This window comes from Wyeomyia smithii, chromosome 3, assembly GCF_029784165.1.
Source record: "Wyeomyia smithii strain HCP4-BCI-WySm-NY-G18 chromosome 3, ASM2978416v1, whole genome shotgun sequence".
Lineage (NCBI taxonomy): Eukaryota > Metazoa > Arthropoda > Insecta > Diptera > Culicidae > Wyeomyia > Wyeomyia smithii.
In genome coordinates this window covers 74,801,055-74,820,336 of record NC_073696.1, presented here as the reverse complement: position 1 = coordinate 74,820,336, position 19,282 = coordinate 74,801,055, and the positions used below count along the sequence as shown (strand labels likewise).

The following is a 19,282-nucleotide window of genomic DNA, read 5'->3' as shown; positions in this document are numbered from 1 at the left end:
AAAGCAAAGCTTGCCGGCATGCAATATTGCAATACTCACCCAACGTAGTCAATTTCCGACTGCGATGCTTTTCCGCCTTGGTCATAGGCAGACGAGTTAGATACTTCTCCTCGTACTCTTCCCGTTCGCGTTCTTTGCGGGACAACACCCGCAGAGCTCTCGAGCTCGATGAAACCTCCAATGGCGTGTCCAAATATTCGTCCTTAAGTTCCTGTATCAGCGAAGACCCGAGCGCACGCTTTCGTGCTCGCGCCATCTGTTTCCGTTCCCGTTCCGCTTTCGATTCATCTTCGTATGGTACAGCTATGTGCTTTGGTGGCACATACACATCCCTGCTGCTGGGTTCCGTCGCGGTACTGATACCGGTTTTGGCTGCCTTTGCCTTTCGAAGTTTACTCAGCACCTTAGCCGAATCATCCGATTCGTCACCGGAAGCCTCCTCACCGTCGGCCGTTTCCGGCACCTGCGATACCAAGTTGGCGGGATTTGCCTTGAACGAAGTTGGATCATTTGCCGAGCTGACACCGGTTACAGCCGTTTTGACCAGTTTGTCGATCTGATAGCGCAGTTTATAGTCGATAGGCCGAATTTTCTCCAGCACGGTGCGTATTTCGATTAATCGATCAATGGAGGGGTCTTTTTCGATTTTGTGACCTGAAATGGAGGGAGAAAAATAAGTGAAGGTTCAATGATAAAAGGATAAAACAATGTGAGAATTATTTTGTCTTTGACACAGGGTGAGATAACTGCTTCGTCCTTGCTTTCGACATCTTCGATAACAAAATTTGTCATAGTTAAAATTTATTCAAATTCCCATCACCAAAGAAGCGCAATCTCGTAGATGATCTGTTTTAGAGGCACTATGAATGGAAATGCCACAAAAAGAAACTGTATCGCCTAGTTCATCTTGCCAAAAGTAGAAAAAAAATGTTTCGTTAAAAAAAATGATACGGCTTACAGAAATTGAATCTTTGAATCGATCGACAAAAGCTTCTGACGCTACAACGATTTGATTGTGATACGTTCAGTCATAAAATTTTGAAAAATGAAAGCAATTGCAGAAATCGAGGAATGCCTATTTCATCGGCTCTAAAACTTCAAAAGAGGAACAGTGAATAACAGTCAATTTGTTTTTTTATTGTTTTCCAAGATCCTAAATGGTTTTACTCAAACAACACGTCAACAAAAACAATAAAAATGGACGAATCTTTCCTCGGAAAGCTCAACATATTAACGGCATCGGCAACCAATCAAAAGAGACACGATTTTGATCCATGCAAACCAGACACCCGAACAAATTACGGATGTGATTTTGCAGGAATTCAGTGATATAAATGAATATGAGATTGGAATATTGGCTTCCTGAGTAAACAGCCGTAAAATTGAGCACAATATATAACATGACACGATGCGCAAAAACTTCTCGCGTATGGTTTTCACGGCATCGTATCCGTATCTTCTCCAAGCATGATTAGTTACTCATAAAAATTTTAACCATATTCGTGAAAAAACTCGGATATTCAAAAGACTTTTCGTCCGTTCGTTATTAACACAAAAACTTTACATGAAAAAAATTGTTCAGAATAGTAAATATTCTAGGCTGGAGGTACACATCAAACCCTAAAGTCCTAGAAGACTAGTAATTTTTTATCTTTTGTGTTGTGTTTGTATTTTTTGTTTTTGTTTTCCTTTTCCTTTTTGCAGTTTCACTTATTAAGAAGTTACCTGCTATACGTGTTATAGAGTTCAGACTTACTATTCTTCTTTATCAAAGTCCGCTTTGACAAGCGAGTGGTGATTGGTTCGAATCTTAGTAGAACCAAGCCATTCGTTGGCAAAAGGACTTTGAGTATGAGTTCATTCTCAGGCTCTTACACACAAAACTTCCCTCTAGACTTAATAATCACTGGTTTAAAGGTTCGATAATATCATAGACTTTAGCTCACTATACGCTGTTAGAGGATATGATAAAGTTGATAAGGAAGGAAGTAGGTTACTAAGTCTGAAGAAGAAGACAAAAAGCACTATAACATGGAGCAGGTTAGTTCTCAACAAGTAACACTGCAAAAAGTAAAAAACAAAAAAAAATGTGCGAACAGCAAAAACGTCCGGACAACGCCACAAAAGATCAAAAAACTACTGGTCGTAGTGGCGTCAATACAAAAAAAAAACTTATGTCTCTAACCACCAACTAGTCGTAGCGGACTTTGAAACATTGCGGCTATAAAGCGCCCCACGCTCCATACATATTTTCAAAATTATGTATGGATAAAAGTTTACGAGAGGTAAATAAGGGGTGTCTGCAATGGCCGAAACTGTGATTACCTGTTTTATGAAAAGCGCATCATTCGAGGAATTACCCCTCTGTCCCAAGATAACCTATATTTATAAATTTTTCGTGTACCTATTTGTAAAGCTAATTTAATCAGTTTAGCATACTCATTTATTTCAATGTTTGCTCTTCAGAAAATTTTATATTTGTTTAATTTAGTCAGTTCTCTTGAGGGTTCAAATCTACCAAAAGAACTATTTTAGCAAATTTCTTTTTTGAATAGAGCAATGCCACCAAAAAACGGGCAACCAATTTAATCCACCATTTTTGATTTGGCTGTAACTTGAGGATGTCATTTTGTGCTATTGGTTGAATTTTTTGGAAAGGATTCATTTTTGAAAAGCTATTTAAAAGTGCTATTTTGGGAAGGTATTGATGATAACGAATGATTTTAGAGCCAAAACGATTTGTTTGATCGGTCTGACGACTTCGGCACAGTTGTAGATAACAGTTTTGTCTTTCCGAAAAAAATTATACACTATAATATTTTTTTACTTAGGGCATTCTTAACAGTGCGCTTCTATACCCCGTTTGGTAGCGCTCTATCATCACTTCATACCGTACCGGTCGCTGCTAAACGCGCTAAAGAAATAGTAGCCGAGCATCCGGGGAGCATCGCGCTCTCAAATTTAGCAGCCCGATAACAGCGCTGCAAAAGGTTTATGCTGGATGAAACGTCGAACTGAGACGATAGCAACGACCGGTGTGAAAACGGGTGAGTGAGCAAAATAGCCGCGCTGTACACAGCCGCCATAACAACTCAAATGGTACCGCACTGTTAAGGATGTTTTTAGAGAGAGAAAAACTAGAAATTAATAGCGAATTTCTTTATTCCACGGGGTTAGTGCCAACTTTCGGGTGGGACGAAAAAACGATCTCGATCTACGATCCAAAGCCTTGCGTTGGTGTGCGTGAGACCAGGGGACTATAAACGTCAACATTTTGCCTACCAACCATAAATACATCACGGCGTCAATATTTCGTTTCAAATGCTTACAAAACTTCTCCTATTCATTAAAAGTGCACATTATACTGAAAACAAAAGCTGAGTCTTGTTTTTTTTTTTTCATCTCGAACGACATTTATTCGAGAATAAGTCTACCGACAAAATGTGATGTTTACTCTATTTCACTTGTTTTAGGGCAAACCAACCAAAAAGTGGGTACCAGAAACGCTTGGAACCAGAATCAATGAGTGGTAGATGGTAAATGTATGGAGTTTGACAGCCACAAGAGCCCCCTGCGTGAGACCATGTGCAATGTAAACATAAATAAGGCAATCCACGAGACAGTTGCGATCAGCTGATTTCAGTCTGTTTTCAACTTATGACAGCTTTACGTATATTCGATCGGTCGCAACTTGGATGCAACTCGGATCCAGAAGCGTGAAAAACAAATGTTATCCGATCGGTAGCTCTTGTATTGCGGATGCCAATCCTAAATACAACAATAACAAATCATTTTTGATATTATTGCCGACATTAAAAGATTTCTGTTTTGGTCGTGTTTTGGTTTTGCAGCTTGAAAAACAGCAACAATAACAAACGCATCCGTATATTTTTCCACTACGTCGATGACAAAATTCGCCACCCGACTCCGGCTTGTTTTCGATGGCTTACTGAAAATTCTGATTAAAGCACTTTCGAACTCGGAATCGGAATCGGAATCCAAATCTAAATCCGATTCCATTAATTCCATAACAAATACCTTTGCTGTAGCAATTATTTCTCTCTGCGTTCCATGATTTCACTGCACAGACGACAACACATTTTCCTTTTGTTTTCAGCATCACCCGCGTGTTTTGACCGATTTGACAGATACGATGTAATAGTATTGGTGAACCCACTCGCAAAACTGACAAAAATCACAGTGCAAACCTGCCTGTTTTGCAGGCGCTTTCAGGTCAACACTGGGTCGATATCCAACGAATAAAGAAGGGTTTTGCCGGCAGCTAGTGCGCTTTCAGGTCAGAACGAGGTGAGCTGGTGGAATAAAGAAATTCGCTATAGATATTTAAAAAAGCAACAACTTTGCAGTTATCGAACCGCAATTCGTCAAATCTGATGTCAAAGTCATATTTGACATTGAAGTGACAGATCTCGCGGAGGGATTCTAAATGCATTCGAAAATGAAAATTGTTGAATCTCTAGAAATATTTCAAAAGGACTCTCTCATTTCTCTCGATTTTTTTTCTATTTTGTTTATTTGTTGTCTCTTCATTCTAGAAGGAATATTATAGATCTTCATTATTAATCAATGAAACAAAATCAACATATTATGTGGTGCACTTTCCGTAATTATTATAAGAGAAAAAAAATATCCCTAGTGCATTGTTTGGCCAGCTTTCACTACTCAGCGAGGAAGTGCATACTAGATCAGAAACAATATTTTGTGACTTAACGTTAAATAGACCATTTAACGAACTGACAGATGTCCCGGATCCTGCTGGCATTGATGTTGCTTTTACTTGCGTTATGTCAGCGGTTCCGAGCTTTCTGTCAAAATTTCGTGCATGAATTAAGTTAAGAAACGTCTCGTAAAATGGTCAGTTGTAGTGGTGAACTTTATCTTCGTCTACATATTGGTTATGTAAGGTAGTTACTAAAACGTTATAAATTATGATGCGAAAATATGAAAATCAAATTCATTAATCGAAAAGCTTGCCGATTTTAGTTTTCTGCAAAAACGGTAGTGACGGACCCCCCTCTAAATTTTGGCATGTGTCAAGTGTTGCAGTTATCGAACGGCATTCGATAACTGCAATGTAAACATCCTGCAGTTATCGAACGACGACTGTACTGTATTTTTTTTTTTTTTGAATTATTGAAAACACTTGAACGCATTATAATGGACACATTTAAACCAGAAAGAAAAAAAGTATATAATTTTAATTGACTCAAACAAATAGAGCTCAAATTTATCACACTTAATTTATCTTATCTTAATTAATCTTAAAACTACTATCAAAAACGACGACGAGAAACTAGCGGCGCTCTGCTCCGCATATACTCTACGGTACTATTGCTTTCACCAGCATTTTTGCTTTCAAGACATCAGTTTCTAACATTTGGTTTAGAAATTGTTCAAGGGGCTATTTCAAACTTTCCGAAAAACCTGTACCTTCGAGACATCAGATTAGTCTAGGTTTATGAAAGCAAACATAAATTGACCTATTGGAACGGGTAGACTCTGTAAATGGTTTTTTTTCTATATATTAATACAGAGAATATCACAGGAAATCGTTGGTGGTGTCTATTCATGTCACCTGTGCTAGGAATGCTCGCATGTGATTGGTTAATTGTTCGCGTAAATTTGTCCTTGACACTTTTTACCGATTTTTTGGCTCGAAATGATTAAAGAACGTAACTGATGTCTAGGAAAAGCCAGCAATGGAAATAATGGTTTATGACACTTTATTCAAATAGAAAAGATTAAAATAAAATATGATTATAAATTAATTAAAAAGGGCTATAAAGCTTTTAGAAAATAGAAAACCAAATAAGGTATTCCGAACTAGTTTGCAAAAAAAAACTAAGAGAATGATCTCAAAAAAGATCATAAAGAAAATGATTTAAATTCAGTCAAATGGTTGAAGAATAGATGCGTTCTGAAAGAAAAGGGCAAAGCCGAAAATGATTCCAAATTTAGCGAAAATCGGATTGATAGATGAATCAGACTAAAGGCAAAAATTATTCCAGATTGAGCTTAGTTGAAAGTGTCCCAAAGACCTCTGCTAACGAAAGAAAATGATTGAAAAATAATATATATTAGAAGTTGAATTTATCACAAATACAGGTGATAACGACTTTAAAATTAGAACAGCTGTAGTATTTTATTGCGGGCCAATTTATCAAGTCTCCCCTGTTTTTTCCTATGCAAATGACTTACTTTTAGCTACATGAGTTTAAAGATAGAAAAAATAATTACCCAGAAACTCGAACGTGTTTCGTGGAGGCCGATTTCATAGAGGTAATGCTCATCTTGATAAAATACAATGAAAAATTAAATCAAGTCAACCAAGATCAAATCTTCCAATTCAAATTTGCTATCATCCACATAATCTCATCCTAATCCTGTTGGTATTCATTACCAAGCAAACCAGAAGTCGTATAAGGATGTTAACTCTAAGTCGCTCAAATGTGCATGTCAAGTTTGAAATTACATAAGATGCAACATTAAATTTGTTTATAACGTATAAAATTTAGATCCTATAAAACGCAATATTAGGTTATATACAAAGCCATTCAACATGTCATATAAAATTGTAAAATGCGTCAATCCTCTAAGTCGTATACAATGCAATGCAAAGTTTCAAATGAGGCCATTCAAGAGAGCATGCGAAGTTTTACAAAATCGTAACCAATTTTTTTTTTCATTTTCGTATATGGCCTCCAGATTTGTGCACATAGGCACATTTCATGCATCTTATATGGTCATTTTTTACCAAATAAGGGTTCACTTAACAGAGTTGAGCGCGAGTTATATGAACCAATTTGTTTGCTGGATATACTCCTGTTAGCTCCAAAAATAACCTCTCATTCCATCGTGTAACTTCGAGAACAAGGGTAAAGTAATTATTTCAAGATTTTAAACACAAGATTTTGGAGGGCCTGTTCACCCCACTAGCCTCATTACCGAAAATCTCAAATTCTGTAAACTATTGCATTACTACATAAATTAACAGAACCTGAAAATTACAGCCCAATTGAAGAACATCGACACACAACGGAGTTACGCTTCTCGCACAATGTGTTCGATATGATGGTCAAAAATATGTTATAGAAAAATTGGATTTTCTCACGTATCTTAATAACGGCACATTTTTTTGAATATATCAAATGAAGGGAGAAAAACAGCAGTAAAAGACATCATTTTTTAGAAAAATGCGAATTTCTCATCATGTGTTTACGACAGCCACTTACAATAATTCTCATTTTGTACTCTTTATAGAGTAGAGCACACTTGCCAATTTTCAGGAAAACCGATTCAGTTTACTTAAAGTTATAGCTTATTATATATATATATATATTTTAGCGGTTCTTTAACAACCATTTTTTGTGAGCTTTTTTTACCCCACTTACCCCTGAGCAATTCCACAAAAAACGGGCAACCAATTGATTCGACCATTTTAGATTTGGCTGAAACTATGCATAGACGTTTCTATAGGCAAAAGATGTCATTTTGTGCTATTGGTTTAATTTTTTGGAGCAAGACTCATTTTCGAGAAGCTATTGAAAAATGCTATTTTGGGAAGGTATTGATGATTACAAATATTTTTAGGGCCAAAACGGTTTGTTTGATCGGTGTGACGTCTTCAGTAAAGTTTTATGATTATCTAAAACTTATGATTATCTTTCTGAAAAAATATACACTATTATTTTTTTGAAGGAAAACTGAAAAATTAATTATGTAAAAAAGCTCATTTTTACAAATCTTATTTTATTTATCTGAGATTACGCAAAACATTGCTCTATTATATAGATAAACAAACCCTGAAAGTTTTGGCCCAGTCGGAGAACCTCGAAACAACCTGCCTTCTAAAGGTGGTTGCGGTTCTCGCGAACTGGTTCTTAATTGCCATAACGCCGAATTCTATGCTCCGTTAATTAATTGAAAAATGCTCTGTTCTGCTAGCTTAGGAAAATAACTAGCAAAAAATTATACGAAAATATCATTTTAGGCCAACAAACAGTTCTAAAACGGTCGAAATAATTTAATGCTCAATTAAAGCTCTTGAGAACAGATTTTTATAATAATTTTACTGATTTCAAAAACAAACTGAAAATATATTTATACATGCATAGTTTTTTTTTATTTTTTTCAAATATTTCCCTGTAAAACGATCAGAATCCTTTAGATAGAATAAGATGGCAATTAAATGCTTTCATACGCAAATAGTTTCGATGAATTAGGTGCAAATTTTGTTTTTTCAAAACATTGTTCTCTGTTGGCTTTAGAAAAAAAGGTCAAAGGTCTACCAAAACCCGTTATAATTTTTAACACCTAGACAATATTTTTTTTTATTTCTTTGAACATCAGTGCATAATTATTATAACTTTTTCATATTCTTATCTTGATAGAATTTAACGATTTGAAACACTTAGTGTAACTTCAAAGATTCGTTTAGCCAATTGCAAAAAAACACCAAACCTGAAGCACTTCACAATCTTTCGTAATCCACTTCACTAACGATAAGTCGAGCATGAAAGCATTGTTTTTCATTATAAAAATAACAGTTCTTTGCTTCATGGAATGTCATTTGATTTAGAAGTCAAGAAAGAATAAAGAAATGTGTTTCGCTCTTCAATCCTTCTGCATAAGTTTTCGTAGTCTTTCACAAACTTCCCGCCTTTTTTAAAAAAACACGTTTCTAATACACAAACGACTCCCAAAGAATTCAAATTCCAAAAAATGTATGGTTTCGGTAAGGAAATTCGAAAGCATTTAACAAATTGAAGAAAGCATTATTGAAAAGTTACAATTAATAGATAATGAGCATTCACTTATTTCCATCCGAAGTCTCAATAAGGGAGACGCTATTTGCTACACCACATTCTCATATTCATAGAAAAACCTTCAACAACAGCATTTAAAAGCGCAAAAATATGAGTCCTGTTCAAAGGTTGGCTGAAATTCACGATTCTTCGATATCATCAATCACACTTTCGATTTTAAAGGGCAGGATGGCTTGGTGTTGTGGCAATATTGTTCGAGAAGACAAAAATAGGATGCTATCAATTTTGCCAAAATATCAAGGTATCCGAACAGGCCTCTATGGCCAATGAATTGGGTCCTAAAGCTATACCAGTTTTTATATATCATTCGATAAAGCCACGTTTTCTGAGCAAAACGTGATTTTTAAAAAATGTTTATCGTTTTCCTTCGATTTTTAAATGAAGAGTAAAAAAACTGCTCGAAAGGTCTTAGTTGACGTTTCGCCCAGGTACGGTATATGAGAGAACTGACATTTAAGGCATTTCGAGCAGAACTTTAGGATCCAATTTATGGATTTCCCGTGAAAATGAAATCATCGACATTTGGTGTGTGTTTGATGTTCATCTCGATTTTTTATGTTCAGCAAAATATTCCAATCCAATATCGAAATATTATTCGAGAAGATTCTCCAAGGTTCAGGGCGTCTCTTACAATTTTTTGGCAATAATGGTCGCAACGTTAACTCAAAAGCGCTAGACAGAATGTTTCTTTTTTTCTGTAGATTCGGAAATGTAAGGATGATACGATAGAAGATGGAGATTTATTGTAAAACAAATAGAATAGGAAAACAAAAAAAACTAGAACAACTGAGCATTATGAGCTTGCCAAGTAAAACAATATATTTTTGGAAAACACGACTGAAATACAAGTGAAAATAACGATGTTCAAAGTCAAAATAATATTCTCACAGTGGCTGTCCCGCATGCAAAAGAACTAAGTCATAAATCTTACCAGAACACTTCCGCAGGACAACGTACGTCAGGTTAATCAGATAGTTGAGCAGCATGTGGTACTTGATTTCTAGAAAGTTGAGACCATACTCTGTGGACAGCTCACCCGTCTTGACGCGCTGCAGCATATTGCCGACATGATCGGAAACCTGTTTGAAATTGTTGTTCATCTCGTCCAACAGCCGCAAAGCCTGTGGAAGATCCGGCTGTATATCATACTCATCGAGTGCCTGTCGGAAATGAACAATAATAAAAAATATTCCATGAGAATCGAACCAAAATCCGGACGTCAAAAAAAATCTTTCCATTTTGCTGTCTGACTTTTCGACTGGTCGGTATCGGTCGGTATCGGTCGGTTCGTCACTGTCTGACAGGTTCTGGCAATAGGCTTGTATTTATAAAGTGCATTTCATAAATGAAGAAACTCGCATTCACGTTCCCGGAAACAATGCCCGGGATTTTGAGCTCAGCTCAAAATAGTCAGCGAGCACAAAAACCAGCATCAGGATGAAAACCCGACCGTCGAATGACGGGAAAACCGATGGTGCAGCGAACATAAAAAAAGCCTTGATATTAATATCAATATCAATCAAACAGTTTTTTCCCCGAAAGTCCCTATAGCAACGAGCATAAAAGCGCACCACACTCCGAACTCCGTCCACCATCGCACAGGCAGGTACATATGCACGAAGGTGGCAGAGGCCGCGCAAAGAATGACCAATATGCAGACGCGGCGGAAAATTGCGCGCGAAGCGGGATGAAAAAATAATGAAATGCACCCTACGAACGGACAGCTCACGACAAACCGCGCCAATCGACCGACCAGCAGTGGGCTAGGGTGCAATCAATTTAAACAATAAGCAATTAGTACGAGACTGATTAGAAAACAGATTTTGCCTTTCGAAACTGTTTCAAGCAACCGAAAAAACACTGGGAAGTGGGGACGCTCCCACTATTTCTGCTTTTTAACGAGAAGTGATCATGGTAATAATAATTGTGACGCAAATAAAAATTAATTAAACTGAGGTATGATTTTTTTCTTCCAAATTTTAATTTGTACGAAATTCATATGTATCATCAAACTCGGTCTTCAACGTTAAAAAAATATTTACCCATGAGCAATTCAGAAAAAAATGTGCTCCCATGCATAATTCAATTTAATAAATAATATGTAACGAAAATGCAAAATACTTATGTCGAAACGAACTGCAGCCCGTTGTACATCGTTTGTATATGATGCATAAATACACACAGAAGCGGATTCGTCAGCCTCCGCTATAACCCGTCCCACTGCAATTGTTCACAAATTCAACGAACCAATCAACCTGGCACAAACAGCACTGTGGATGCTGAATCAGGTCGGGTACGAGAGTTTCTGTACATTCGGTGAACCGTAGCATTTCATATCCCAGCCCTGAATATCTAGGATCAAGTTGAAATGCCTGCCCAAAAAAAAGTATAGTACCAAACGTTCACGTCGACGTCCACTCCATCCAAACACACTGAGCAAACGAGGATGCAAAAAAAAACAGGGAAAAAACTTAACAATCCTCTCAACGTGCGAGCGCCGCGAATAAAGCCAGTAAAAATATTACGATTCCAATTTTAAAATATAAATTGAACTCCCGAAAAAATCCTGATCCTTCCCTGCGCTTGCATCCTCTCCCACTTCGAAAGACCCTCCGATCAGTTCGCATTTCCAGCATTATTGATTTATTTCCATTCATTTCATGTTATTTTTTTATTTTGCTTTTTTTTCTGTTGAGCTGATGCTGCTGCATGCCCTAGCTCGCATTTCCTCCCGGCAGGCACACATTTTTCCAAGCGGTTCTGCTCCCGATTCCCGATAAAAGCGTGCACCTTCCTATACACAAACACAAAGCATCATTTGCATCGGCTTCGCTAACCGACCAGTAGCAGCACAACTCGATGGCGGTCTGGCAGAACAACAGTTAGCAGCACTCGGTCGGCCATTCAACCAAACCAAGTACTCAGGACCATCCGCAGGATCGAAGTGACCATTACGGTGGGGTGGTGCGTAACGTGTATACTACCAATGTTGAAAGATGGAACATAACAAAGCGTCCAAGATGGTTCTAAGTATAGGAAACACTCAGATAATACACCCAAGTATGAAGAGGAAACTCGATGAAAAATCCTAAGATTTGAATCAAAAATATTCTGAGGTTTTGTGATTCTAAATTTCGGTAGTAATTCTCCTTTTCAATTCTATATTCGGCTATCTATTGATAATACTGCACGGTGCTCCCACAGATCGTTATTATAAAAAAAATGCACCAAATAATCTGAGTACGTCCAGAATCTCTGGTAAAAATTTTAAAATCATCGTACGGTACATTTTTGAGTAATGCCCTTGTGAAGGTCGTAAAGTACAAAAAGTGATATTAAAACGACAAAATACTCAGTGTAAAGCAAGTTTTTCAGCCACAATTTTATGAAACAACTTCCAAAATAGTTTCTACACATTCCAAGTATTATATTTCAAGACATTTACAATTGGTGGAAAGATTTATTCAAAAATCCCACAGTGCACAGTGGTCCAAATTCGAAAAATCGTGATCGTTCTAGATTTGACTATGAAAAATTGATTTTATGTACTCAATGTCTTCAGCAAAATTGTTTCATAGAACAAGGCCTTACTTTTGGCGTTTTTGGTTTTTCAATCAATCCACCTAACAGTTAAATAAAAAAATATTTTTTCTAATTTTCAATATACCGGATTACTTCCTTCAGTAAAGTAGTGGAAAATTTTAAAAGAAAAACAATTGCTGAACACTGCGATGTCCTATCTGTACGTTGAACACGACAAAGTTGATTTTTTTGTGGAACACCCCTCCTTAATCAGTTTTTTCTCTATTAATTTTTTCTGTGATTGTCAAAACAATAAATTTTACGAATTCTTGAGGAAAGCTTAGTTGAATGCATAAATTTTTAGAACATTTTGCATTGTTTTGACCATTACAGACGAAATTATAGACAAAGAACTGATTTTAAGGAGGGGTGTTCCACAAAACCCTCTATTTTGTCGTGTTCAACGTACAGATAGGACATCGCAGTATTCAGCAATTGTTTTTCTTCTGAATGGCTCCGGCTTCTGAATGGCTTCTGACATGGCTCCGCGGTTCAGTGTCAATAAAACAAATTGATTCAACGATAATTTTTTTTCACATTTTTTCACATTCAACATATAACAATTTCATTCCGCGTCGAACACTCGACAGAAACGGACGTGCAAAGTGGTCGTTCTATTACAATCCGGTCCGTGTGTACGAATAGCCAAACAAAAGAGTGTATTATTCGCGCTAAATGCCAACTAGATTGTGAGTTGTGTCGCTACGTTCTGTACCCGGCTCGCAACTTTGGCTGTATTGGTGCAAAATACCAGCTGCAGTTTTGATCTGTGCACAGTGAATAGATCTTTCTAATTCAATGCCATCAGTTGACAGTCGAGTGTGCTGAGTGATCTCACACCCGGCTCACTGCTGCTGGCTGTATTGGTGCTGCTGTACCGGTGCTGCTGGCTGCTTTGGGTGCAGCTTCGAACGATCGGACAACCACTGCTGGAAGGAAGAAGTAAAAAGGTACGTGTTCTTGTCGGCGCTAGTGCGCTAGTGCGCTACATTTAGCGCGATGGATATAGATCCCTCGCCTCCCGTGCCACCATCCCCGAACCCCCCTGACCCTGACCCTTCTGTTACCCCCTCCCCTGTTCATTCTCCAGTCCCCCCTCGCCCCAGGCTTTACCCGGACGGATGTCAACAGGGCAGCTATACTGTTTTTTTTCGTCCAAAGGCAGGAGTGAATTCAAAGCGATTAAACATACTGCAAATTTCTAAAGACCTGACGAAGGGGTACAAGGCCGAGACCGAAATGTCCAAGGTCCGACCTAACAAGCTCCGTGTCGTGGTCAGTGATCTGGCACAGGCCAATGCTATCGCTTGCTCTGAGCTCTTCACACGCGAGTATCGCGTTTACATACCCGCACGAGACGTGGAGATCGACGGTGTCATAACCGATTCGAGTCTGTCTGTCGAGTGTATCCTAAAAAGCGCAACCGGTTGCTTCAAAAATACCGAAACACAGGCGAAGATTTTGGATTGTAAGCAATTGCGGTCCATGTCTCTCGTCGGCGGTAAAAAAGTTTACACTCCGTCAGACTCGTTTCGCGTTACGTTTGCCGGATCTGCACTCCCTAGCCACGTCTCGATCGACCGGGTTCGTCTGCCTGTGCGATTGTATGTACCCTGTGTTATGAATTGCACCAATTGCAAGCAGTTAGGCCACACAGCCGCCTACTGCTGCAATAAGGCACGATGTAGCAAGTGTGGGCTCATGCGGTAGCAAGGGAGACTCATGCGGAAGATTCTTGCAGTGTTAATGCTGAAAAATGTATTCACTGTGGGGAAAACCAGCATGAGCTCTCCACATGCCCGGTGTACATGCAGCGCAGAGATAAAATCAAGCGGTCACTTAAGGAGCGTTCAAAGCGTTCTTATGCTGAGATGCTGAAGAAGACCGTGACCACTTCTACCATAACATCGAACCCCTTTGATCTGTTGTCCTCTGATGAAACCAATTCTGACGATTCATCAGCGGGAACATCTTATGCCAATCCTGGGGAGTCTAGGAAGAGGAAAAATGTTTCTTCTCCTAAACTTCCCCGTAAAGGTCCTAAGATTTCCCAAAGTGTAATGAAAAGTACGAACAAACCAAACAGTGCTGCGGAAAAACCGAAGCAAACTCCTCCTGGGCTTGCAAATTTAAAGTCCCAGAAGGAGTTCCCAGCACTGCCAGGAACATCTAAAACCCCAGTTGTTCCTTTTGCACATCCAGTTGATGAAACAAACTCTGGATTAGTGAAATTTTCTGACATTGTGGACTGGATTTTTGAAAATTTCAATGTACCCGATCCAATTAAAATTTTTCTTACAGCATTCCTCCCAACAGTTAGATCATTTTTGAAGCAGTTGACTGCCCAATGGCCCCTCCTTGCAGCGATTGTATCCTTCGATGCCTAACTCAACCGCGTATATGAAGGATTCTATCTCTGTCTCACAGTGGAATTGTAGAAGTATTTTACCAAAAATTGATTCGTTTAAAGTTTTGATAAATAAAAACAAATGCTATGCATTTTCCCTTTGTGAAACTTGGCTTACTTCAAATATTGATCTCAACTTCCATGATTTAAATATTATTCGCCTTGATCGAGACACCCCATATGGAGGAGTACTTTTAGGGATTAAAAAGTGCTATTCTTTCTATCGTATTAACCTCCCCTCGATTCCAGGCATAAAGAGCTTTGTATTGCCTCAATATATATTCCTCCCAGAGCACAGGTTGGGCAACGGCTGCTCTTTGATTTAATAGAACTTCTTCCCTCGCCACGTTTGATTTTGGGAGACTTCAACTCTCATGGTGTGGCTTGGGGTTCCCCTTACAATGATAACCGCTCCTCTTTAATCTATAACCTTTGCGATGACTTCGACATGACTATTTTAAACAACGGTGAAATGACACGTATCCCGAAACCTCCAGCGCGCCCAAGCGCTTTGGATCTATCCTTATGTTCGACGTCGCTACGGTTGGATTGCACATGGAAGGTAATCCTCGATCCTCACGGTAGCGACCATCTGCCTATTCTTATTTCAATTACAAACGGGTCAACTCGCATGCGACCAATTGACATTCCGTACGACCTCACACGGAATGTCGATTGGAAGTTATACGAGGAAATGATTTCAAAAGCGGTCGAGTCGATTCAACATCATCCACCACTTGAAGAATACAAACTCCTCGCGGGCTTGATTCTCGACGCCGCGTTGCAAGCCCAAACGAAGAAATATCCCGGCGTAACGATCAAAGAACGGCCTCCCACTCCGTGGTGGGACCAAGAGTGCTCCGATGTCTACACGCAAAGATCCGACGCGTTTTTGGCCTTCCAGAAGGGAGGTATACCCGACGACTATATACGGTATTCGGAGCTTAATACCAAGCTTAAAAGCCTGGCTAAAGCAAAGAAACGCGGATATTGGCGTCGGTTCGTGAACGAGACGTCGAGGGAGACATCGATGAGCACTCTTTGGAACACAGCCCGAAGAATGCGGAATCGCGTAACGGTCAACGAAAGCGAGGAGTCTTCAAGTCGGTGGATATTTGATTTTGCCAGGAAAGTATGCCCGGACTCCGGGTCACGACGCGATAGAATCACCTTTTACGATGGCAGAATTTTCAGTTGCCCTCCTGTCCTGTAACAATAACGCGCCTGGGTTAGATAGAATCAAATTCAACTTGTTGAAGAATCTACCCGGCAATGCCAAGAGGCGCTTGTTGAACTTGTTCAATAAGTTCCTGGAGCAAAACATTGTACCGCAGGATTGGAGGCAAGTGAAGGTGATCGCCATCCAAAAACCAGGGAAACCAGCTTCTGATCACAACTCTTATAGGCCGATTGCAATGCTATCCTGTATCCGGAAATTGATGGAAAAAATGATACTCCGTCGTTTAGACCATTGGGTCGAATCTACTATCAGATACTCAATTTGGCTTCCGCCGCGCCAAAGGGACGAATGATTGTCTTGCGTTGCTTTCAACAGATATTCAGCTGGCGTATGCTCGCAAAGAACAAATGGCGTCTGCGTTCTTGGACATTAAGGGGGCTTTTGATTCCGTTTCTATTGACATTCTTTCGGGTAAACTTCACCGACAAGGATTTTCTCCAATTTTGAACATTTTTTTGCACAATTTGTTGTCCGAAAAGCACATGCATTTTACGCACGGCGATTTGGCAACTTTTCGCATTAGCTACATGGGTCTTCCCCAGGGCTCATGTTTAAGCCCCCTTCTTTACAACTTTTATGTAAATGACATCGACGAATGTCTGGCAAATTCATGCACGATAAGAAAACTTGCAGACGACAGTGTAATCTCTGTTACAGGAGCCAAAGCTGCCGATTTGCAAGGACCATTGCAAGATACCTTGGGCTTTACAGCTAGGTATCGAATTCTCTCCGGAGAAGACTGAGATAGTAGTTTTTTCTAGGAAGCATGAACCTGCTCAGCTTCAAACACAATTAATGGGTAAAACGATTTCTCAGGTTTTGGTACACAAATATCTTGGTGTCTGGTTCGACTCTGGGTTGCATGCAGTCGACCCATACGATGAGTTTGGAGGTCTTAGCTGGAGTACTACCATTGAAAAACCGCTTCTGGAGCCTGTCTTCTCGTATTCTTATCAAATGTGAGGTCTTGAACCGTCCCGTGATTGAAAATTTTGAAAGGTTAATCGAACTTAATTCTCAAACCCGTTTTATGACATTGTATTTCAATCACATGTCCCAAAATATTAACCCTTCTTCGAATATTCCAAATCGTGTCGACTTATCAAATACTTCTGATTCTACTGTGTTTTTCGATACATCCATGATAGAAGAAACTCGTGGAATCCCGGATCATTTACGCGTGCAGCAGATCCCTAAAATTTTTTACAATAAATATCGAAACATCAACTGCGACAATATGTACTACACTGACGGATCACTTCTTGATGGGTCCACTGGCTTCGGTATCTTCAATAACAATTTAACCGTCTCCCATAAGCTCGATAATCCTGCTTCTGTTTACGTCGCAGAATTAGCTGCAATTCAGTACACCCTAGGGATTATCGAAAAAATGCCCACGGACCATTATTTCATCTTTACGGACAGTCTCAGTTCCATTGAGGCTCTCCGATCGATGAAAGATGTTAAGCACTCTCCGTATTTCCTGGGGAAAATACGGGAACATCTGAGTGCTTTATCCGAAAAATCTACTCAGATTACCTTAGCGTGGGTCCCTTCTCACTGTTCGATACCGGGTAATGAGAAAGCGGACTCTTTGGCTAAGGTGGGCGCAACAAACGGTGATATTTATGAAAGACCAATTGCCTTTAATGAATTTTTCGCATTTGTACGTCAGAATACGATCATCAGTTGGCAAAATTCTTGGACCAAGGGGGAACTGGGAAGGTGGTTACATTCCATAATCCCCAAGGTCTCGACGAACCCGTGGTTCAAGGGGTTGGATGTAGGACGGGATTTCATTTGCGTGATGTCCCGGCTTATGTCCAATCACTATAGATTTGACGCGCATCTCCGTCGTGTTGGGCTCGGGGAAAGTGGTATCTGTGCCTGTGGTGAAGGTTATCACGACATAGAGCACGTTGTTTGGTCATGCCCTGTACACCGTGACGCCAGGTCTAGATTAATAGCTTCCCTGCAGGCCGAAGGTAGGCAGCCGGCTGTTCCTGTTCGTGATGTCTTGGCGAGCCGTGACCTATCCTACATGTCCCTTATATACGTTTTCCTGAAATCCATCCACGCCCCAGTTTAGTCCTATCCCCTTCCGCCTACATCCAACCAAACGACAAGAACACGTTAAGACCCCGGATCCGGAAACAGCAATCAGACCCGCACGATATTCTCAAGGCCCGATGAAAACAACCCAAAATGCCAGTCCGTAATATCTTGGCCCAGCAGCGGAACAAATTTAATATGCTGCTTAATGTGCTTTTAATGCAAAATATTCTAGCTTTAAGTTAGATTTAGTTTCAGCTCGTAGTCGGCAGCGAGGATAAAAAATTTGCTTTTAGTTATTAAGATACTTTAGAAAGTAAGCTACCAGATATAATTGGCGCCGTTAAACATTGAATTGTATTTGTGCCGTGTCAAATAAACTATAGATGAGGAAAAAAAAATATAACAATTTCATAGAAAACAAAAGCTCAAACGACTACTTTGTACTGGTAAGAAGCAAAAAGGATTTTGAAAAACTCCAACAGCGATTTATTGATCCAGTCGGGGGCACAACAGACAATATTCAAATTTATAGTAAAATATCACATACAAACTGCAATTTTTCCCTGCTATGCTTCGAAAGCTATGCTCTTTTTCGTTAACAGCATAAATGCAAGTAAATGTACACGAAGTTTTTCGGAAAGTAACGTTTATCAGCAACATCGAGGATAAACTCGGAGATTTTATTGAAAAGTACGTAATTGGAAAATAAATTGAAAAAGATATTTTAATTAAAAATTGAAGAGCCACGAGTCTTTTTTTCATTATTTATACCTTTGTTTTTCTGTATAAACCCCACTGCGACCAGTAAATTTGATCTTGTAACCGCACGGTTGCAATTTTAACATCGAGTGGAAAATTTCTCTAATTTTGTGTACCTCTGCAAGAGCGTGTACTAGTAAGAATAGCCATGATTTGGCTACAGCTGTAAGAGCGTGTACCCAACATGACAACTCTCGCCACTTGCGCCTTATATCGTTGACGAAAATTAGTTTGAATTTGTTCGTTTTTTCGTTTTTAAACGAGTTTATTGTCGTGTTTGTCAGGATCAATAGTATTTTTTGTCATGTTTGTGAGTTAATTGTTGGTTGGCGAATCACTGGATCAAAGGCGCAATATAGTTCCCACATACCAAGCCTTCCAGCTACCGAACCC

General features: G+C 39.2%; 1 protein-coding gene across 1 annotated transcript in view; it reads right to left on the bottom strand.

Annotated features, from left to right (window-relative positions):
- Positions 1-19,282, bottom strand: part of LOC129726846 (neuroguidin) — an 81,707-nt gene that overhangs the window by 15,473 nt on the left and 46,952 nt on the right. The window contains exons 2-3 of the mRNA XM_055683994.1: positions 9,778-10,006; positions 40-654 (exon numbers count right to left, since the gene is read on the bottom strand). Of these exons, the coding sequence (XP_055539969.1) occupies positions 40-654; positions 9,778-10,006 (844 nt within the window). The remainder of the gene's footprint in view (positions 1-39; positions 655-9,777; positions 10,007-19,282) is intronic.